The sequence below is a fragment of the Megachile rotundata genome, chromosome 12 (genome assembly GCF_050947335.1).
Source record: "Megachile rotundata isolate GNS110a chromosome 12, iyMegRotu1, whole genome shotgun sequence".
Taxonomy (NCBI): Eukaryota; Metazoa; Arthropoda; class Insecta; order Hymenoptera; family Megachilidae; genus Megachile; species Megachile rotundata.
The window spans coordinates 11,823,261-11,848,087 of NC_134994.1; the positions used below are offsets into that span (position 1 = coordinate 11,823,261).

General features: G+C 33.3%; 1 protein-coding gene across 8 annotated transcripts in view; it reads right to left on the bottom strand.

Moving 5' to 3' along the window:
* The window catches only part of Sytbeta (Synaptotagmin beta), a 159,317-nt gene that overhangs the window by 9,507 nt on the left and 124,983 nt on the right, over positions 1–24,827 (bottom strand). For 6 of the 8 annotated variants that reach the window (XR_001095598.2, XM_012282787.2, XM_012282785.2 and 3 more), the window contains 6 exons: positions 9,245–9,308; positions 7,550–7,784; positions 3,691–3,927; positions 1,770–1,865; positions 363–636; positions 7–240 (listed from right to left, as the gene is read on the bottom strand). Coding sequence is in view for 7 of the 8 variants with exons in the window: in XM_012282787.2 (XP_012138177.1) it covers positions 7–240; positions 363–636; positions 1,770–1,865; positions 3,691–3,927; positions 7,550–7,784; positions 9,245–9,308 (1,140 nt within the window). In the remaining variant the exon portion in view is untranslated. The remainder of the gene's footprint in view (positions 1–6; positions 241–362; positions 637–1,769; positions 1,866–3,690; positions 3,928–7,549; positions 7,785–9,244; positions 9,309–24,827) is intronic. The other 2 variants (XM_012282789.2, XM_076537974.1) reach the window with 2 other exon arrangements.

The window sequence follows — 24,827 nt, forward strand, 5'->3', positions numbered from 1 at the left end:
GGATACCTGTGGTGGAAATAGGTTTCTCGCCTTCTGAATGAGCACCGTTAATTCCTCAGCACTTGGCAAATAAGACAGCGACAGTAAAACTTCTTGAATTTGTTCCGGTGGCTTTCGTTCACGCTCAATATCGCCCCAAACTTCTTCGGTTGATGTAGGGGAGTCCAATTGTAAAAGATGCAATGGCACCTTAACCAAACCGACTATATCGTTTCTCGAAAAGCGATCATGATCGAGAACCTGTGTAACAGTAATTTGTATCATTACTTTGCAATATAATTACACGATAAAATTATAAATTTGTATTTGTAAGTTTGATAACATATTTCAAATTGATAATTGGATAATTATGCAGTAATTACTTGTAGCACTAAAGTCTTGTCCTGAAGTTCGTCGCTGCTGACGGGAAATTTAAATTGCTGATTGAAGAACGGGTTCGGCTCGTTACGATGTATCTGAGTTTGTCGCTTCCTCGAATCCACTTCAGGGCTGAGTGTTAATTTCACGTAAGGGTCGTTAAATCCTCCTTGATCGCTTCCAGCCAAATCGTGAGCCTCGATCAAGTGAACGTGCAAATCCGATCGATCGAAGTCGTATTTGAATCGTAAATGTAGTCGACCCAAGCTTTTGCCGTGTCTAAAATTCCATGATAAACGTAATTACTGAAATTATGCTTTATCGGTTCTTTTTAGCGAATTTCACGTAACATGTTACTGCGACGTAGATTCGTGCTTGGTGGAGATTTTGCTTATTGATTTGAGCGTTAATTTTATTTGCTGAAGTTTAGGGATTTGGGGTTTTTGGGGTATGGTGTTTTAGGGATTTGGGATTTTAGGGGTTGGAGATTTAAGGGTTTTGGGATTTCAGGGGTTGGAGATTTTAGGATTTTAGGATTTTGGGATTTTAGGGAGGTGGGATTTTTGGGATTTTTGGGATTTTGGGGATTTGGGATTTTAGGGATTTGGGATTTTAGAGAGGTGAAATTTTAGGGATTTGGGATTTTAGGAATTGGGAAATTTGGGAGTTGGGGAATGTGGGAATTGGGGAATGTGGGAGTTGGGGATTGTGGGAATTGGAGAATGTGGGAGTTAGGGAATGTGGGAATTGGGGAACGTGGGAATTGGGGAATGTGGGAGTTGGGGAATGTGGGAATTGGGGAATGTAGGAATTGGGAAATTTGGTAATTGGGGAATGTGGGAATTGGAGAATGTGGGAATTGGGGAATGTGGGAGTTGGGAAATGTGGGAATTGGGAAATTTGGGAATTGTAGAATGTGTGAGTTGGGGAATGTGGAAATTATGAAATTTGCGTATTCGCAAATATAGTGATTCGGTAATTTTGGAATTTGAAAACTCGCAAATTCAGAAACTCAAAAATTCCCAAATTCACAACAGAAATACAGAAATACAAACCTCTGTGAACCTAACAACACCAACACACAAAAACTCCCAAATTACAACGCAAACCCCCAAAAATATAAAACTCCACAGGCACGTTAATTCACCAAATTAAGAACACAGTATTAAAACTTGAAACGTGTGAACCGAAAGAGCGCCTCCAAATCCAATAGTCTCCCCCAGTGCCAAGTTATTCAAATGTATTCCCACTGCATTGATTTAAAACTTTATCGCGCTAGAAGGAAAACAACTACAAGGATATTATTAACGCCTCCATGATAATTTCCTGTTAAAATACAGTGGCAAGTGTGCTTGTACATATAAAAGAGTATAAGTACTGAATACTGAATAAAGAAGAAACATTATACGAACCCGCGAGCCTTGAGGTAAAGGGGACCATCTCTTCGTTGATAGAGGTCAGGTTGTATGGAACCTAAAGGTGAAGCTGGAGGAGGTGGACCACCATCGCTGTAACGTAAAAATGTATCGCTTTCACGGATCTTGAATTCAATAACTCATCCGGTGTTTTAGTTTAATTAATTAATTAACTTCTTGCGATATGATTTACTTGGCAGGTGCGTCAGTCAGAATTAATTAATCGTAGCTACAATTTTAAAATAAAGAAAGAAATTTTATGTCAATTTAGTATTCTGCAATCGTTGACTATGGAAATTATAATTGGACTTGAACTTTAAATTGAAGTGTATTAAAAAATTCAACTGAAGAAGTGCGTCGTGAGTGCGTCACGAGTATGTCATGAGTGCATTAATTTGTCACGAGTGCGTCATGGGTGACTCATAGGTGCTTTATGACTTTCCAAATTCCAAATTTACTGAATCTCTAAATTTCCGAATCCCTACATTTAAAATACCTAAAGTTCCAACTCCCTAACATCTCAATTCTTACCTCCCAACTTCCTAAATCTCCGATTCCTAAATCCCAATTCCAAAATCCCCAATTCCTAACTCCCCACTTCCTAACTTTCCAATTCCAAAATTTCTAATTCCTCAATCCCCAATTCCTAATTTTCTACTTCCTAAATTCCCAATTTCTAAATCCCCAAATTCCTAAAATCCCAAATCCCTAAAATCCCAACTCCCTAAAATCCCAACTCCCTAAAATCCCAACTCCCTAAAATTCCAACTTCCTAAAATCCCCATTTCCTAAAATCCCAATTTCCTAAAATCCCAAATCCCTAAAATCCCAAATCCCTAAAATCCCAAATCCCTAAAATCCCAAATCCCTAAAATCCCAAATCCCTAAAATCCCGAATCTCTAAAATCCCGAATCCCTAAAATCCCAAATCCCTAAAATCCCAAATCCCTAAAATCCCAAATCCCTAAAATCCCAAATCCCTAAAATCCCAAATCCCTAAAATCCCAAATCCCTAAAATCCCAAATCCCTAAAATCCCAAATCCCTAAAATCCCAAATCCCAACAATCCCACCTCCTCACAAGTATGTCATGAGTGCGTCACAAGTACGTCACGAGTGCGTCACAAGTACGTCACGAGTGCGTCCTGAATTTATCACGAGTGCGTCATAAGTGCGTCACGAGTCAAACTCCTCGAAATAGTGCAAACGATCAAACTGTACAAAGTGGTAGTTTCAGGTCAAAGACTAACACAAAATGGTTGTATAACGCTTTCAACGTGTAGAGTTATTATACGCGAAACAATTCCGGTACGATGATCGGATTAAATACAATAATCGTGAACAAGCAAAATTAAATCGACTGAAAAGGTTCGAAAACAATTTATCGTTATATAATTACCAATGCATTATCGAACCGTGAACAAATGGCGATGAATATTCAGTTCGTTCTTTTCTGATCGTTCCTGATCAATGTTGTGACCCATTAATTTTTATTCAAATTTAAATATACGATCATGCATACGATTTCGCCCGAAGTTGAGATATTTCGCAGGAATACAGAATTTCATTGATGAGATGCCTTTTTTGTTCTCTGATTTTTATTCAAATTATCTGCGTTGTGCAATTGTAAATGATTTTCTGTATTAGTACTTTTTCAAGTTTCATATTATTGATTATATCAAAGGGTAATCTCTGTAGGTTCATATATTTTATTTGACCTATAGCAAGTCTTCAATGTGGTTTAATTATTTTGTTATAGTACTTGTAATAGTCTATACATTATTTTAAGTATCAGTTTATCACAGTACTTGTAACAATCTACATATTATGTTGAATTCTAGTGTTTATAATAATAATGATTGATTTACCGTAAAAAAGCAGGAAGCATTGGTGCACAGAACGATTGAAAAATGGCTCACCTTCCGGAAGTGCGTGACGGCGGAATAAGAAGCGGTGATAAACTTCGGCCAGCTGATCTGGAAGCACCGTGGGCAACGCTTATCGAGGAACCACCACATGAAGAGCTCACACCTGTTGCCAGAGACGACAGTGAGCTCTGAGATGGTGATGCATTGCTGCTAAGAAGGCTTCCGGAACAACTGGCTGGACTCCCACTGCGTGCGTCTAACGATGCTGCGCGACCAGGTGATGGTGATCTGTGTGTTTAACAATTGTGTGTATGGTGCACATGAATTTTATGTGGATAGAGTGCTGCTTATCTGCAATTCCAAACATCGACGCATACAGCAACCTACTTATTTTATTTGCTATGTGCGAAATAGCGGACGGTATACGCATTAAAAGATACTTGTAGTTTTGACCTATATTTTGTAATTTTGGTCTTTTCAATTTTGTAATTTTTAAGTATTTGAATTTTGCAATTTTTAGGTATTTTAATTTTGTAATTTTTAAGTATTTGAATTTTGCAATTTTTAGGTATTTTAATTTTGTAATTTTTAAGTATTTTAATTTTGTAAGTTTTAGGTATTTCAATTTTGTATATTTAACGTTCTTGAATCTCACAATTTTTATGCACTTATATTCTTTAGTTTTGACGTTCACGAATTTCGCAGTTTAACATTCTTAATTTAACTTAATAAAAAATGGCGAATTTTAAACTACAAAAATTAATAAGTTAAAATTAATGAGAATGCGTATACTTTAAACCTAAAATTATTAATAAAACATAGTTTGATCTAAATCTAATTTACGAACAAATCATAAAACTCCACTTAAATACATCACTACTTATGTATATAATTTAATTACACCAAAAATTATCAATAAAACGTAGTTTGACCAAAAACTATTTTACGAAAAAACCACGAAACTCCATTTACAAACATGACTACTTATGTGTATAATTTAATTACACCTAAAATTATCAATAAAATGTAGTCTGATCTTAATTTCCGAACAAATCACAAAACTCCACTTAAATACATCACTACATTTTCCAGAATTATTTAAAACGATTCAAAATTCATTAACGTCGTTCTGATCCATAAGGGATTATAAAGAGTTCACGATAGATTCGACAAAAGCCCGTTTGCTGGATACCGTTTAATATCTCTAATGGAACATCCAATTTCAAGCATGTTTGTTACATGTCGAGAAGATATTAAACTATGTACACATGCAAATCCTCTACTTAATACAAACAGTCGGTCGGGCGCACACAATAGACAAAAGCACTGAAAACCTTAATGATAATAGCTCTTATATATTAATTAACTTCTTGACCTAATTACTGAACTTCGATTAGCTGACGTAACTAGTTTTCAATTTTTCAACGCATTCGATCAGCCACGAGACTCCCCGAAATCATTGATTATTTCGTGGACTTTGATAATCGATATCGGGTACATCGCATGTTATTTCAGTAAATTCATGTATGCTGAAAAATGGAAAAAAGATGTAAAATTGAAGAACATATCTATGAAAAACGTGTCAAAATTATTGAGACAAAATATTGAAAAAATACTTCATTAAAAAATTTGCTGAATTAAAATACTTTCCCTGTTACTATTTGAGTAACTTTTCCAACATGGTAGTATGTTATCGTACAAAATAAACATTTATAGAAACTTCTTTTGAACTCGGTAAAGTTTAGGCTCATATATTATTGCATATCCTATTATAATCACAGCAAAATGGCTGCCCTCCGAATTGAATCAGTCTGAATGAACAGGAAACATACCTAACTCTCCATAATAGTATTTCAAAGTGTAGGAGGAAAGGAGGGAAAATATACATTGGAACGCGACAGCAATTCGCTTTAATGTTTGCGATGCCACCGGAATTACGAAATAGTGAGTTTCCGGTGGGAAAACGGCGAATCTCCAGTCCAGTTGGGACTCGAAACTACCTAGTGTATTTTCGCACGCAAATCGAAATGTATATGTAAACCTCAATCACCGGCACCTAAACTACACTTGTTTCGCAGCCATTTTGCTGCGCCGGTACACATTTACAGCGGGCATTTAACGAAAACTCATCAACAATCGCCGCATATGATTGCAGATAAAGCGTTGCGGTCGAATTTTCTCCGGTTTTACGTAAAATGCTTGCGTTAAATATTTGGGATTATATTACCGACGTTTCGAAATTTCTCTGCATAATTTCTCTTTACTAATTAAACGATTAAATTACATCCGACAAATACCTTTTATTCCGGAGACTAAATTACGATTGTTAATTGGATGATTTCGTTTTCGATCTGATTACCTTGAATTAAAAATTACGAAATTAATTGAATTCAATTTTGAAACTTCTGATCAGAAAATTTACTTTTTTGTTCGATCGAATTTTTTAATTAGTTTGTACGTAGAATTTTAATTCTAAATACAAATGGATAATTAGTAGGTTAAGGTTTAATTTGTAGGTTATGTTGATCTTTAATTTAAGGTTATGTTCACTGAAACTCCACTGTGACTTAAAATTTATGAATTAAATTAAAAAGATATTGTCCTACTGGAGAAAAGAAAATTAATTAAAACGAATTTAATATTTTTGATTAAATATTTTAATCAAGAGCGGTAAAGACCTATAATCTTTACTCCAATAAATCAGAGTTCAGAACGAAACTGTAATTCTCAGCTACGAAACCCTCCAATTAACAATTACAACTGGCTTGTTAATGAAAGGGAACTTAATTATGTACGACTGAAACGATACTTGATAATCAGTAGTTGATTAAATCAGAAACTTAATTAATTACTTGAAACCTTGTTGACGAGTTCTATGCAGCACCGACGTTATCGATTAAGAATTAATTAGTGAAATCTTGATTACAACAAATATCGACTTCTGATGAGAAATTGTAATATGTTCTTAGCATTCTATTAAGTGGTGCTTTTGAATTAAGTGCAGAACGAAATCATAAAATAAATTAGTAGAATGTTTCTGTGAGTTTGGTTACTACTTTAATGGATGTTTGACTAATTATTTATAGTATCTACTGATGTCAAACTAGGAGTTGGCGCGCGAAGAGGCTGAGGTGTTTAGCAGAGCAAGGCTTTCAGCGAATTCCTAAATTTCTACTATTTAAATTCTCAAATTTCTAAATTTTCCAATTCCTAAATTTCTCAATTTCTAAATTTCCCAATTCCTAAATTTCCCAATTCCAAAATTTGCTAATTCCAAAATTTCCTAATCTCTAAATTTTCCAATTCCTAAATTTCCCAATTTCTAAATTTCCCAGTTTCTAAATTTCCCAATTCCGAAATTTCCCAATTTCCATATTTCCCAATTCCGAAATTTCCCAATTTCCATATTTCCCAATTCCTAAATTTCCCAATTCCTAAATTTCCCAATTCCTAAATTTCCCAATTCCTAAATTTCCCAATTCCTAAATTTCCCAATTTCTAAATTTCCCAATTCCTAAATTTTCCAATTCCTAAATTTCCCAATTCCTAAATTTTCCAATTCCTAAATTTCCCAATTCCTAAATTTCCCAATTTCTAAATTTCCCAATTTCTAAACTTCCCAATTTCTAAACTTCTCAATTCCTAAATTTCCCAATTCCTCAATTCCCTAATTCGTAAATTCCCACTTCCTAAATTCCCAAATTCCTAAATCCCCACTACCTAAATCCCAACTTCCTAACTTCCCAAACCCTAAATCCCCACTTCCTAAATTCCCAATATTATCACATTCTTATTTGCCCAAATAAAAATGTTCACAATAACCATCTTTTCCATTGCCTCACACACCAACTCATAGTTTGTCATCCATAAACACAAAAGCACGTGCACACCAGCATAAATGCAACCTAACCTTGAACTTCTGCTAGGAGGATAAGAAGAGGCAGCATGTAACGGGTCACGATGATGATGATATCGTCCAACTTGTGAAGAAGAACCACGATGACTGGGTGGTCCTGAAGGTCCTGAAGCTCCCTCCAAAGAGCTTTGAGAACTCACCGATGAATTCCTTGTAAATAATCGTCCCATGCTACCGGTTCCGCTGCTACCACCAGGGTAACTGCGACTTTGATGTGGTAATCCACCTGCTGGACACAAAAAGCAGACGTTAAGATGCAAACGCATCATTATCTGAATTGTAATCTTGGCAGGAGAAATTTTGGAGTTCATTCATGAATTTCTGTATTTACAAATCTTGAACTTTTCAAGTTTGCAAGTTTTCATATTTTAAAATTTATGAGATTGTAAGTTGGATTCTCAAGTTTTCAAAGTGTAAAGTTTATGAATTTGGAACTTTTTAAATTGCAAAGTTTTTGAAGTCTAAAATTCAGATTTTTCCAACTCTCAAAATTTCCAAATTTCCAACTCTCTAAATTTCCAATTTTCCAAGTTTCCAAATTTCCAAATTTCCAAATTTCCAACTCTCCAAATTTCCAACTCTCTAAATTTCCAATTTTCCAAGTTTCCAAATTTCCAAATTTTCAAATTTCCAAATTTCCAAATTTCCAAATTTCCAAATTTCCAAATTTCCAACTCTCCAAATTTCCAACTCTCTAAATTTCCAATTTTCCAAGTTTCCAAATTTCCAAATTTTCAAATTTCCAAATTTCCAACTCTCCAAATTTCCAACTCTCTAAATTTCCAACTCTCCAAATTTCCAACTCTCCAAATTACCAACTCTCTAAATTTCCAACTCTCCAAATTTCCAACTCTCCAAATTTCCAATTCTCCAAGTTTCTAAATTCTCAAATTCCCAAATTCCTAAATTCCCCGATTTCTAAATTCCCACTTCCTAAATTCCCAATTCCTAAATCCCCACTTTCTAATTTCCCAATTCCCAGTTCCCTAAATTCCTAAAGTCCCAAACCCCCAAACCCCTAAACCTCCAAACCCCCAAACCCTCAAACCTTCAAACCCCCAAACCCCCAAACCCCCCAATTCCAAAATTCTGCATATCCACACCTAAACACCACAGACTAATAACCAATTTTTCCCGAAATCAGCCACAACCGAAAACTAACGATCCCCACAAACAACCCTCAAGTTTCAAACAATAAATATCAATGTCTCACAATAAAGTTTCCCCATAACGATACCGCAACGTGCACTAAATGAAGGATGGGCACAGCACAGTCACCCTTAGCGAGAACGTTAAATTACGCCCTAATAAATTTCCATAGTCAAGACGCTAAAAGAACACCACTTTATTGCGGTATAATTTTGACGATAACAGCTAACGTTTATTTATCGACCCGCATCCCTTCGCAGGATTATTATTTCTGATTGAACACGACGAAAAAATTGCTTGTTATACCGAACACGATCGTTTTAGTACGATTTCTGTGCACGACAAGAAATATGGATTACTCGGCGCACGCCACGATTTTTCAAAGTACCGTTTCATATTGCCTGCCTTAGAGACATCTTTAATGTCAATATCTTTTATTGATCGGAGATTTTGAAAGCGGCGATGCAACGGAGATTTATGTGTTACAAGATTGCGAGGATTATTGTGCTATCGGTTTTCTGAGAACAATGGTGTTCTTACCTGATTCAACCACCACGGACGAACATGGCTGTACGGCGTGCTGTTCTTTAGCCACATTGAATTCCTGCAAGAAAAGTTATAAATTGTTAGCAGAACTTTATACAAGTTCATCATTTTTCAATTGTATTGGAACTGTGTGGTGCGAGTGTTTGTGGCAATGATTCATTGTGAGATGAACGCGTTACAAAATGGCGGTTGTGTACGTAAACAAAATGGCGGGCAGATGCGACGGAGTCTGAGTAAAATATGTTGCAAATAATATTTATTAGATAAGTGTTGTATGAGTTCTGTTATTTAAAATCATTTTATCAGTATTTATATAAGTAGCTATAAGTATTTATAATAAATATTTTTGTGTAAGTACACTGTACCTATACTGTCCCTTTTACACATCACACATGAAACTATAGATTTAGTTGAAAAGTTTTTAATTTAAGTTGCTATGAGAATGTATTAACAGGTGTATTTAATTCATCATTCATCAATTTTCTTTAATTCATCATTCATCAATTTTCTTTAATTCATGATTCATCATCTTACTGCAAAAGTACAAAATGGCTCCAGCGGTTCGAAGCAACAATGGCTGCACCCTAACCACAAACGCTGCAGTACTAAAGCCACTTTGTTTTGAAATACAAGCGATTAACGCGTTCCAGAATTGCAGATCTATGGGTCACATAACCAACCAAACTTTATGGGGTCAGTAGATGAGATAAGCAAGCCGTAAAATCGTTCAGGCGTGGAAGTAACGTAAAATTCGAACGGCGAACAGCACTTTAGGAGATATATGGAGGGATAAAGAGATGAAACGCTAAGCCAGGCAGCGCCAAGGAATGTTTAACAGTCTCAATATGCACTGTGTAAAGTTAAAGAGATCATTGTACTACATTATTTATATATTTTTACGTTCAAAGGAAATTTTGTATTTTTAGACGCATAACGTGGAGGTCCGTAAAAATAGACGGTTCCTAATAACCTTGACCGCTTTCATAACCATTAGCTAATCATAGTTTTACTCCTCTGATCTGATATTTAGACCACGCCTTCCTGTCAGAGATTTTTCATTTCTTCACATTTTTCAATTTTAAGATTGAAGAATAAAGTGTTTGAAAATCAGAAATAATTTATGGAAATTATTTCTTGGTTATTTATTTATTTTTTTTTTATTGGAAATTTTATTTGGAAATCGTGGAATACAAGTTCTCTGTATTTTACATCATACTTTCATCTGAAGTAATATTTTATTCCTATGAATTTTATTTTATTTTTATAAAATTTCAAGTAAAATTTTATTTCACATAATATTATAATTAATACTATTATTATTAATAAGTTACAATTATTATTATCACTGATACGATTTTATTTTCACTAAAACCACCAAATCCTTAAAGTAATCGATAAAAAAATTTAACAAATAACAACCTTACAAAATTTGTTGAATGTTTAATTAACAAAGCACAAAATATGTTAAGATTCTTTTCTACAAATTTCTATCTTCACCAAAAAGATAAACATCCACATTTATTCTTAATATCATCGACAATTTTGTATCCGAAATTATGTCCGCGTTAAGCGCCATTATACTCAAGTTCACCGTTAAATTAGAATTGCACAAGTGCTCGTTCCCGGGCAAAAGTTTTCCCCCGCGTTGCACTCGGAGAATGGTTCCCGTTGACATCAAGTTTCAGTATAAACGGACCTTTATTCGCTTCACGAAAGTCCGCTCATATATCTGTAATTAAAAACGCTGTGCAAATATGTGTTCAGCTCGGCGAGTATATCGATGTCGCAGGATTTTGGACCGTTGATCCGAAAGACTACAACCCGTCCCATTTTCATGGACGTTAAAATCAGATATTCCAAGAAAAATACTGGCAATTGATCGTACCCGTGGACATATTTGCCTTCCGGATCATTTTCACGCGCGAAAAATATGTTTCGTGGACGGACAGCCGAAATGAAATTCATAAATTCAATGAGAGTGATTAATGTTCTATCAACGAACTGTTATTTGCGTTTTATTTATTACCGTATGAAATTGCCGAATATTTTTGAGGGAAACTGGGGAGAATTTGTGGATTCGAATGTTTATGCAATTACTGCTGAATGTTACGGTTTATTGAGAGATGTTTTGGCAAAAATTATTTATCTACTTCGGGTCTTTATGCAGTGACTGGTAAAATATGGTAATTTATTGGGGGGTGGTTTAGTGAAAAATATTTGTAGAGGTACTTGTTCTGATTTTTGTATAATTATTATTGAATGTTACTGTTGATTGAGAGATGTTTTAGTAAAAATTATTTATGGATTCACTACTTCAGATCTTTATACAGTGATTGTTAAAATATAGCAATTTATTAAGGGATGATTTAGCAAAAAATATTTGTGAAGGCACTTGTTTACATTTTTGTACAATTACTGTTAAATAATAATAGTTTATTGAGAGATGTTTCAGTAAAAAATATTTATGCATTCATTACTTCAGAACCTTATACAGTGACTGTTAAAATATAACAATTTATTAAGAGATGTTTCAGCAAAAAATATTTATGGATTCGCTACTTCAGATCTTCATACAGTGTCTGTTAAAATATAACAATTTATTAAGAGATGTTTCAGTAAAAAATATTTATGGATTCGCTACTTCAGATCTTCATACAGTGTCTGTTAAAATATAACAATTTATTAAGAGATGTTTTAATAAAAAATTTTTGCAGATGCACTACTTTATATTTTTATAGAATTAATGTTAAATAATAATAGTTTATTAATTGATGTTTTAGCGAAGAAAATTTTTGAATTCACTAGCAACAACCCTTAAATATAATAGTTTAAACAGAAATATTTTAATGAAATTAAATTTTCCATTCAGTTTGAAATATTCCTCCAAAATTATTGGAAGAAATTATAGACACGTTCCTGACCCAAATTGATTGACCTTCGGTATCATAATGAAATGGTGGTGTTTTAATTTGCTGATGGACCAGCGAATTTTATCATATAGTTACGAACACAATGTTCGCTAAAAATACATTGTTCTTTTACTAACGATATCGTTTCAGAGGTTAGGCTATGAATACTTAAGTATATCCGCAAATATGTAAATACTTCGAAGTAATTTTCTGTAAGAGTGTCTGAGTAAATAGCGGTGCGTTCAATCTTTTAAATTTGCTATTCGGAATCTGTGTATCTAGAAGTGACAAGGGAGATCTTATTTTGAATGTGGATGGAGGAAGGCGTTGAGAATTGGTGTGGAAAAGTAAGTCAAGGATTATAATGTTAATAATAGTAATAGTACTAATAATAATAGCAATAATAATAATAATAATAATAAGAAGAAGAAGAAGAAGAAGAAGAAGAAGAAGAAGAAGAAGAAGAATAGAACGTACCAACTAAACAATAATAACCTCATCACAATAAAAATAATAATAAACCACTAAGAAAGAGAATTCACAATAAATTATTTTCACAAACAAAAGTACCGTAATTTGTTAACAATCTCCCCGGAATAAATATCTTTTCGAAATAAAAGAAATATCTCAATGATTAATACACTGTCTTGCAGATTAAATATTTACATTGAGATATAATGTAGCGACGAGTATTTCATCGCGGTTTCCATTTTCTCGTCCAATTCTTCCTGTTCGTGCTTTTTAATTTCCTTTGATAGAGTATAAGGCAGAAAGAGTGTATTTTGCTTGTTTTGCCCATGGATTCGATCCTACATGCATCGAAAGAATAAAATCGGGAATTTCCGTTCCGAATACACCGAAAAGATCGAATAAATATCCACGTCATAGTCGCAAAAAGTTCGCGTGCTTTGAGCACAGTTTGTACAGTAAAAGTTTCAAAGTGGAAAGGAAAAATAAACGTCAAATTTTATTCACATTCTTTGAACTGCGTTTTGAGAATGCTGAGTGTTCGCTGAATTAAATATCTTAAAACGAAATTATAGAACGTGAAATTTGTTAGAAGATTTTATCGTTCATAAAATTAATTTAGGAAAATGGAGAATAATTTTTGAGAATAATATTATTCTCCACTAATTATTATTAAATAAAAAATTAAAGAATGATATTGTTAGAAAAATGCAGATATAAAAATATAAAAACTGAATAAAAATTTACTTACAAAAATTTATTTAAAATTTAAAATTAATTCTATTTAGTTTAAAATTTAGTTTAAAAATAATTTTAAGAATGTAGGTACTTTTAAAATACTCCATTTATATAAAAAGTTTGTATAAATTTATATTTTTCCAATAATACAAGGAGTGCATTAAAGTTTGCTAAAAGCATAAATTTCTCAATTACTCTCCCCTCGTTATAATTTCCTGCTATCACTGTTCACTGTTATATCTGCTCGCATTTTTCATTCCATACGTTTCTGTTCTTTCTCCATCATTTAACCTTGCTCTAGTTTCCCATGAAAATTGCAACTAGTTTACCAGCAAGGATACGTACAGGTGGACACATATATGTACATAGTTTCAACCCCACGTTAATTAGACTATTTCGCTACCATTTCGTTTCGAACCGCGTCCAAGGATACCTGTTCCACATATCAATTGTCAGATGAATTTTGACATTTCATTCAATTTTTCAACGGAATTTTTTCACTTTATCTGCAGCGAGTGTTTCGGATTTTCATTATTTTTTATTTTACTGCACAGAAATTGTTTCGGTTAATTTGATAGAATACTAAAATTCACAATGAGAATGGACAACGAAAAACGATGAAAAAAATGTACAAACATTAACAATGAGAACAGATGAAATAATACATAAAAATTGACAATGAATATAAATAAAATATTACACAAAATCAATGATAAAAATCTATAAAAATAATACACGAAATTTGACAATGAAAATTAGTGGGAATAATTTACTAAAACTTATAATGAATATAAATAAAATATTACACAAAATGTATAAAAATAATACACAAAATTTGGTAATGAAAATAGATGAAAATAATTTATAAAAATTGATAATGAATTTAAATAAAATATTACACAAAATCAATAATAAAAATGTATGAAAATAATACACAAAGTTTGACACTGAAAATAAATAAAAATAGTACATAAAAATTGACAGTGAATATAGATGAACTAGTATATAAAAATCAATAATAAAAATAAATAAAAATAACTCTCAAAATTTAGCAATGAAAATAAATAAAAATAGTACATAAAAATTGACAGTGAATATAGATGAACTAGTACATAAAAATCAATAATAAAAATAGATAAAAATAATGTACAAAACTTGACAATGAAAATAAATAAAAATTGACAATGAATATAGATGAACTAGTATATAAAAATCAATAATAAAAATAAATAAAAATATCTCTCAAAATTTAGCAATGAAAATAAATAAAAATAGTACATAAAAATTGACAGTGAATATAAATAAAGTAATACATAAAAATCAATAATAAAAATAAATAAAAATAGTTCTAAAAATTTAGCAATGAAAATAAATAAAAATAATACACAAAAATCGACAATGAATATAGATGAACTAGTACATAAAAATCAATACTAAAAATAGATAAAAATAATGCAGAAAAATGGACAATGAAAATAAATAAAAATAATAAACAAAAATAGACATTGAATAGAGATGAAGTAATACACAAAAATCAAGAATAAAAATAATACTCAAAATTGAACAATGAAAATAGATGAAATAGTGCACAAAAATTGACAATGAAAATAGAAATACGTCACCATACTAATATTTTTCTAAAATCTATAATAACCTATAATTTTGCTGCAAAGTGTAGCTTTCCAGAATCACGTCCAGTATTTGCACCACTATTTGTGCTACCTCGATTTAAATAGAACCCTGCATATTTAAGAGCAATCACAGAATATTTGAAAATATTCAGATTGAATCAACGAGCCGTATTAGGCAATTTTCCACATACGTTCCCCAACACACGACGCATACTTTGAAAAATTGATACCGACCTCAAATTGCTTCGCTCCGAGTTCTCCCATCGTTGCCCTAAAACGAAACCTTAAATTCTTCAAATCGTTCGTCGAATATTTTCTCGAAATTCGTCCGCGAAAACCTTCGATATGAGAAAGGTAACGTTGTTCAACCGTGTCTCCGATAAAAGACTAAAAAATGAATGTATCAAAAACGGTTGTACGTGAAACCGTTCTTATGGACGAGGAGTTTTCAATAATTCATAACGATTTTCATCCGCGATTTATTCCAACGAACCGGTTGGCTGTCGTTGAAAATTGTTCTGTCGATATATTCCACGTGAAAGCTCCATGAACTGTCGAGGAGTGTACGAAAACCTCGATTCCGACCGTCGATGTTGTGATCAATTTCGAAAGGTGATCATGTGGCACAAAATATACCCGCGTGAAACGATATCGTGCCGAAGAAATCGTTTTCCTTCGCATTTCAAATTTGCGAGAGAACTGACGAAATTTTGGGGCTACTGCGCTTAAAAAATATTGCAAATCAAATTTTCTTACGGAATATCGAACTTTGCTTTTATTGCGAGGTACATGTGTGTGGTATAAACATATGTATTGTTATAAACATATGATTTATTATAAGCTTATGTATGCACATTTTTCATAAACACATATGAACATATTTATTATAAGCTTATGTATGCACATGTATTATGAACATGTATGTGCTAATATATTATAGGCTCATGTATGTACATTTATTAAGAACACATATGTGCACATGTGTTATAAATGTAATTCATGTATGTCTGTTATAAACATATCTATGCATATGCACATGTGTATGCACATGTATTATGAACATATATGTACTGATCTATTTTATACGTCCACATATGCACATTTATGAAGAATACATATGTGCACATGTGTTATAAATGTTATTCATGTATGTTCGTTATAAACATATCTGTGCATGTGCATATGTGTATGCATATGTACTATGAACATGTATGTGCTGATCTATTACAAGCTCATGTATGTACATTTATTAAGAACACATATGTGCACATGTGTTATGAACGTTATTCATGTATGTCTGTTATAAACATATCTGTGCATGTGCATATGTGTATGCATATGTATCATGAACATACATATATGCTCTGAATTATTAGAAGCTTATGTATGCACATCTATTAAAAACACATATGTGCACATGTGTCATAAACATTATCCATGTATGTCTCCCATAAACATATCTGAGCAAATCATTTTTATCGAATTTGTAATGAAAATATTTTTATCCGTTCAACTACCTGAAAGTTTAAATCCTGCGTTGCGGTATTGGTTAGACGTCAAACGTTTATTTCCCCGTAACTTTTACACAAAGTGTCTTTATATTTCCCCATATTTACGGGAATTTCTCTTTCGATCATAAATTGACATCATTATTTAAACACCGACTTTTAAGCGTGCTTATAAAACCGAGAAGCCCCTTAATTCTTGCCTTTTACATCGGTTCTAACATGGAAATTAAAATTCATTTACAGAGAAGTTAAAACAGTGACATTTTACGTTTGTAATATTCTCTAATTTTTATGAAACCTTTCACAATTGTTCTTTGGATATAAAATTATAACCAAGTATAAATGAAATAGGAATTGTCTGTTTTTGCTTCAGGGGTAACTTTGTACTTTAACTGACCACGCATGATATTAAAAAGTGTTTCAAACACTTTGTACAAGTGTTTCAAAAGTTATAACATTCTCTTAGACCTATAAATATATGTAGAAGGTTTTTGGAGAAAATAATTACTTTACAAAAATTGGAAATTAACATAGCATTTGAGAATTTGGAAATATGGGAATTTAGAAATATGAGTGATTGGAGATTTGAGAGATTGGAAACTTGAGGGATTGGAAATTTGAGAGATTGGAAATTTGAGAGATTGGAATTTGGAGGGATTGCAAATTTGAAAGATTGGAGATTTGAGAGATTGGAAATTTGGGGGGCTGAAAATTTAAGGGGTTGGAAATTTGAGAGTTTGGAACTTTGAAAGTTTGGAAATTTGGGAGATTGGAAATTTGAGAGTTTGGAAATTTGAGGGGTTGGAAATTTGAGAGTTTGGAACTTTGAGAGATTGGAACTTTGAGAGTTTGGAAATTTGGGAGATTGGAAATTTGAGAGTTTGGAAATTTGAGGGGTTGGAAATTTGAGAGTTTGGAACTTTGAGAGTTTGGAAATTTTAGAGATTGGAAATTTGAGAGTTTGGAAATTTGAGAGATTGAAAATTTGAGAGAATGAAAATTTGAGAGTTTGGAAATTTTAGAGATTCGAAATTTGAGAGATTGGAACCTTGAGAGTTTGGAAATTTGGCAATTTGGGATACTTTATACATTGCTAAAGAGACTAAGTGAAGACCTACAGTCTTTTCAAACATCTGTAAAACTATAATCAGTTGCAAAACTATGAAGGTGCCTATGAACCATTATTTATTTTATTCAAAAAATACCACAAGAATACAGTTCTCAGTAAAACATTTACTTCTTCAAATAATGAAGAATTCAGTAATTTTTGTTTGCTCCATTGTTTTTTTGAATAACACGTAAGAAGAAGCAACAGAACACGGATTTCGAGTTTCGATAGGATAGTCCGGTAGGGGCGAGGTCGCTAGAAGCTGTCTTTCACGGGTCGATACTCTGAGCAGCGCAGAGCAGAATCCATGGTTCCGCCCTGTAGGCCGAAATATCCAATCTCTGATGAATTAGTATTTTTTTCTATCTCTGTTATCGATACCTTTGATTCGCCGTGAAACGACGGGCCAAACGCTAGGATTCGTCACTGCGAGATCGGACGCTGGTATTTGTCAACGTGACGAAACGGTGGAATACGAACAAGTTCGAAAGTTGAATAGCCGGTTTAATCCTTTGTGATTAGTTGAATCGATCGGTTGAGAATTTTGGGATTCGGGGATTCGGGGGTTTGAGGAAGTGGAAATTTGGGAGTTTGGAAGTTGGGGAGAGAAAAGTTTCGGAGTTTGAGAATTTTTGAAATTTGGGGGTTGGAAATTTGAGAGATTGGAAATTTGGGGGGCTGGAAATTTGAAGGGTTGAAAATTTGGGAGGCTGGAAATTTGAGGGGTTGGAAATTTGAGAGTTTGGAAATTTGGGAGATTGGAAATTCGAGAGTTTGGAAATTTGGGAGATTGGAAATTTGAGAGATTGGAAATTTGAGGGGTTGGAAATTTGAGAGTTTGGAAATTTGGGAGATTGGAAATTTGGGAGATTGGAAATTCGAGAGTTTGGAAATTTGGGAGATTGGAAATTTGGGAGATTGGAAATTTGAGAGTTTGGAAATTTGAGAGATTGGAAATTCGAGAGTTTGGAAATTTGGGAGATTGGAAATTTGAGAGTTTGGAAATTTGAGAGATTGGAAATTTGAGAGTTTGGAAATTTGGGAGATTGGAAATTTGAGAGTTTGGAAATTTAAGAGATTGGAAATTTGAGAGTTTGGAAATTTGGGAGATTGGAAATTTGAGAGTTTGGAACTTTGAAAGATTGGAAATTTGGAAGATTGGAAATTTGAGAGTTTGGAAATTTGAGAGATTGGAAATTCGAGAGATTGGAAATTTGAGAGTTTGGAAATTTGAGAGAATAAAAATTTGAGGGATTGGAACTTTGAGAGTTTGGAAATTTGAGAGTATGGAGTTCCGACAATTTCATAAACTGAGAAACTAATTAAAAATATTGTGTCAGACACAAAAAGTAATTACAGTCTCAAACTAGTTTAATTCTATTGAAATTATCGGAAACCACAACTAATCATAATATTGGCTAATAATTTTCTCCGTCAATTTCGCCTGTACTGAGGTTAATTTTGTTTGATCTTGTTTTATTTGAATTATTAAAGCTTCCAACTGAACTTCCTGTTTGTCGATAATACGACATTAATTTTGCTCGAGTTAATTTCAAATCGTTCCAATTATTCACTACAAATTCATATACAAAACTTCAATTTTATTTCTTGATTGAAAAAAAAAGTAGCACAATAGTAATAAAACTATGTTTCTTTAAGAATGTCTGCCTTCTGCTCTGACCAAAAAACATACAAAAAAAGAAACATAGAAAAAAAAAACATACAAAAATATTCGACAAAAGAAGACAGATGAATTATTCAAACCGTTAATTGAGCTCGGTTATCAATAATCTGACATTAATTCTGCCCGACTTAATTTCAAATCGATTAAATTGTCATCAACGATATACTGATCCAATTACATTAATTTATAAATCCCAATTTTATTTCACCGAACGAACATTAACCAAAAATAAATATCAAAACAAACACCATTCTCCACAGTGAACAAATCATTTCCCAAAAACCGATAAATAAAAATCAACCAATAAATTCATCATCGAATTGCTCGTATTTCGGTGTTCGTCCTCGCATCACAATAAAAAGTCAAAGTACATTTTTCTTTTTTTTAGAAAAAAGCAGCAAATGGAGTAAAATGAGATGTTTTGTATGACAAGGAAAATGGGAGAATAGGGCACGAGGGTTTTTTAAATAATACATTTTTCCCGACACCAAGGACACTGAAATGAAAACAAGAAAACTCGGTTGCTCGTTGTCACGCGATATGGTTTTACGATTCGCTTCGATCCAATCGTTATAACTATAGACCACCACTAAAAATTTCCAGTGTTCGTGTGTTCCACTAAGTACGGGTTAGGTTAGAGTTGTTAGGATTTATGGGTGGAAGTAAAAATGATAACAAAGTTGTTAGGGGGAAGTTTGGCGACAAACTTAGAACTGATTTTCAGGAACTTTGGAGGGAAATTGATGTGTTTAGATTTATTTTTATTTTATTTTGTTTTGGTTAGGAGAGTAGGGTGTTTGATTTCCAAAATTGTCGGACCTTTTTTAGAGATGGTTTTTAGATTATATTTAAGAGTTTATTTTGGAAATTTTGGAAATTTTGGAGTTTGGGAATTCTTAAACTTGACAATTTTGGAATTTTGGAATTTGGAAAATTTAAGATTTAGAAATTTTGGGATTTGGAAATTTTGGGATTTGAAAATTTAGGAATTTGGGAAGTTTGGAATTTGAAAATTTGGGAATTTGGGAATTTTAGAATTTGGAAATTGTGGAATTTGAGAATTTTGGAATTTGAGAATTTTGGGATTTGGAAAATTTTGGAATTTGGAAAATTTGGAATTTGGGAATTTGGGAATTTGGGAATTTGGGAGTTTGGGAATTTGGGAATTTGGGAATTTGGGAATTCTGGAATTTGACAATTTTAGAATTTGGAAAATTGAGAATTTACAATTTAGCAATTTGAAAATTTTTCAATTCAAGAATTCAGAATTTGAAAAACTTGCAAATTAAAAAATTTACAACTTCAAAAATACAGCACTCAAAATCCCGAATTAACAAGCTTAAAAAAATTCTTTTCTTCCCCTTCCCTCAATTCCAAAAATACAAAAGAAACCCATCGCCAGAAAAGAAAGTCGTAAACATCGTTAACGAACAGTATTCGCAACACGGTCGAGTTACGAGCACTTCAGCATAAACGAGCCCCGCTTCGCACGAAGTCCAGGAAACCCTAACTGAGTACCTATTCCGCGCACTCGTGAACCAGAGAATTGGAGCTTGAAATAAATATAGTAATTACATAAACAAGCTTCATAGTTGGCGCGATCAAATGTACACGGTATCCCGCAGGACCATCTACCGTGAGCAATATCTTGTGTGTTGAAGCATACACGCTCGCGGAATGCAATTTGCATCATTATATCGCGAAACGTACCGCCATTTAGTTTCGCTGAAAGCATCTTCTCCATTGTGATAGGCTTAGGTGCAATTAACACTGCACCTAAAGTTAACTTTAGATTCGCCTTCTCATCAATTGTGCAACTGACTCCTTGCTGTCATTCGAACTACAGGAAATGCGATACATATTGAAATGCAGGGAGTTAGAATGCGAGGGGATTAGACGGTGTAAGTTTCCAGCGATTTGAAATTTGTGGGTTTGGGAATTTGAGAGAGTGGAAGTTTGAGAGGGTGGAAATTTGAGAGATTGGAAATTTGAGGGATTGGAAGTTTGAGAGATTGGAAATTTGAGAGAGTGGAAGTTTGAGAGATTGGAAATTTGGGAGAGTGGAAATTTGAGAGTTTGGAAGTTTGAGAGATTGGAAATTTGGGAGAGTGGAAATTTGAGAGATTGGAAATTTGAGAGATTGGAAATTTGAGAGTTTGGAACCTTGAGAGATTGGAAATTTGAGAGATTGGAACCTTGAGAGTTTGGAACCTTGAGAGTTTGGAACCTTGAGAGTTTGGAACTTTGAGAGTTTGGAAATTTGAGAGAGTGTAAATTTGAGAGTTTGGAACCTTGAGAGATTGGAACCTTGAGAGTTTGGAACCTTGAGAGTTTGGAACCTTGAGAGATTGGAACCTTGAGAGTTTGGAACTTTGAGAGTTTGGAAATTTGAGAGAGTGGAAATTTGAGAGTTTGGAACCTTGAGAGATTGGAAATTTGAGAGTTTGGAACCTTGAGAGTTTGGAACCTTGAGAGAGTGGAAATTTGAGAGCTTGGAACCTTGAGAGATTGGAACCTTGAGAGTTTGGAACCTTGAGAGAGTGGAAATTTGAGAGCTTGGAACCTTGAGAGATTGGAACCTTGAGAGTTTGGAACCCTGAGAGTTTGGAACCTTGAGAGATTGGAAATTTGAGAGATTGGAACCTTGAGAGATTGGAACCTTGAGAGTTTGGAACCCTGAGAGTTTTGAACCTTGAGAGATTGGAAATTTGAGAGATTGAAACCTTGAGAGTTTGGAACCTTGAGAGATTGGAACCTTGAGAGATTGGAACCTTGAGAGTTTGGAACCTTGAGAGTTCACACATGCTTTACACATTGACAAAGTTTCATCAGTTTCATAAATTTTTGCAATGTCTCTTCCCTTTGAAAGAAATGAAATTTGACACCCAACATGTACCTCACCACAACAAGGTATCTCCAGCCACACTAACAAAGCATACCATCCTTACAACACGTAAACCGCAATAGTTCATACATTCTAGTTTATAACATTCATGTAAACTTTACCTCATGCGAATTGTCCTTATGTGAAGATCGTGCATAATTTAACACTTCAGCAAAGCGTAGCAAAGCGTGGCAAAGCGTGGCAAAGTCGTGTATTTCAACAGTAAGCTGGTAGAATTACGTACGAACGCTATTTCCAAGAAAAGCAAGGTATCGGAGAATCATACAACTAACAAGTAAGTTACTTTGAAGCGACTGTTCGCCACAGGTGACACATTCTCAAGAACGAGCGTTATTTTGTCTGAACGAGGGCTGACAACAACAGCGAAGTTGTAAAAGCGTTTTGAGCAGAAGGGAAAAGGCGAACAGAGAGTATCTTGAATTTAGTCTCTTCTCCAGGTAATTTTCGCTAACACACGCTGTGGAATGTGTTGCCATTCTCAATTAGGCGCGTTGAAAGCATCATTGCTATTGTAGGCCTAGGGCATGATGCAGTTCCATCGACCGGTCGTTGATCCCAAATTTCATTATCTTCACCTTTGACCTGAATTCGAGTTAACGATGTTAAGCGTATATTATGCAACGTTCGCGATTGATCATCTTACGATTTCTGGAATGTATCTTGCAATTTTGGGTGAATCCACGATTTTCTGTAAGTGGACTGACTCGTATGTGAATGTCTATTTAACGTTATACTCTATGAGGTTCATGGTATGTAATTAAACTTTGGATGGTTATTAATAAAACAGTATCTTGTACGATATGCATGATTGTTTATTATGTACACATATGTAGAAGTTTGCAAAGTCTGCAACATTGAACCTTCATCATTGAAACATCAACCCAGTCAGTTTTGAAGGTTAAAACATTTTTGAACGTTAGGTCTTGATGTTTGAAGAATATTGTTAATCTGTTTGCTGTTTTAAAAAATGTTTTTGAATGTATATTTAGACATGTACTATCAAGATAAATTATTTAGACATGTACTATCAAGATATATTATTTAGACATGTACTCTCAAGATAAATTATTTAAACATGTACTCTCAAAATAAATTATTCAGACAAGTACTATCAAAATAAATCATTTAGACATGTACTATCAAAATAAATTATTTAAACATGTACTATCAAAATAAATTATTTAAACACGTACTATCAAGATAAATTATTTAGACATGTACTCTCAAGATAAACTAAGTTATTGCCACACATATGTGATACAAGTTTCTGGCATCTCTTCTGACAAGTGTGACGTTTGACAGTAAAGTGAATTGAATTAAAAACAGGTGTGTTTCAGACAAGTTGAAGTTATTCGGACCTCGATACATTTATTTCGAGTCTACAAAAGATACTTTGGTGCAAACGTAATAAACCGTGGCGACCATTGTTAATGCCAGGGTAAACAGCACAGAACTAACCTAACGTGTGTAAACTTGTATAACCATGCTAGGAAGAAAACCACAAATACTGGCACGTGAGTACATGTCAGTACAGCCAACACAAACAAAAATACCACTACATTCAGGGTAATTATTGACTCATCCTGGCATAGTCCGTTTGATGCTGGCTCTTGCGACGGGAGTCATAAAAATGGCGATGGAAATAAAGACTGTTTAAACACTTAAAAAATTTATGGTAAGCGTTCTAAGAAAGATGGTGGTTAAAGATGTGCGATTACATGTTTAATATTTGACGCAGTTATTTCAAGTTGAATTTTTATGAATGTTGAGAGCAAAAACTGGATGTTCATATAGTTGCTACATATTTTTATATTTATTAAATTTTAAATTTTTAGTTCTTATATTTCTTATTTTATAATTAGATGTTTACATAGTTGCTACATATTTTTATATTTATTGTAGTGTACATTTTTTACGTTTTATATTTGTGTACATTTAGTACTTTTTAAATTTAGACACTTGTATGGGATATTTAATGTGAATAATAGAAATTTAGAGAATTGTTTATTTAAATTCTTACATTAACATCAAAGCTTTATTATTTTAGTAATTTTTGTGTTATTATTTTCTTCTTAAATATTCAGAGTCGTAGACATTTATTCAGTAAATATCTGTAAAAATGTTTAATAAAATTAGCTTCCTTAAATTTAGAATGTAAGAATGAAAAAGAAAGTTCACTAAATTAATATCTTTCACCAAATAGGTAAACAACAATATTTTGCTTAAAATACCGATTCACTCAAACCACCGTTCAGCAGATATCGGGCACAACAAACGTTTCGTGAAAACGTTTAATTCACTTGAAACCTGTTAGCGAGAAACTCGAGGAACAAGGATGCGTCCACCGCTAAGCAAACACTGGTTCTGTTGATCGCCATAATAAAACTCTCTTCCGATCGATTCCGTATCAATTACCTCGTCCGTTAGTGCGAATTCTATTTTCCGTTCGAAGGGTAAACGTAGACGGACTTTTGTTAAAAGTGTTGCGTGACAGTGAAATATTTTAGCTAATTAATAATCGGTAATGGCCACCTGATCCTTTCAGCTAATTTTAACTCATTTTTCATTTTGTAGCTAACTTTAGTTTACTCATTCTTCATTTTTCAGATAATTTTAGCTGGTTTTT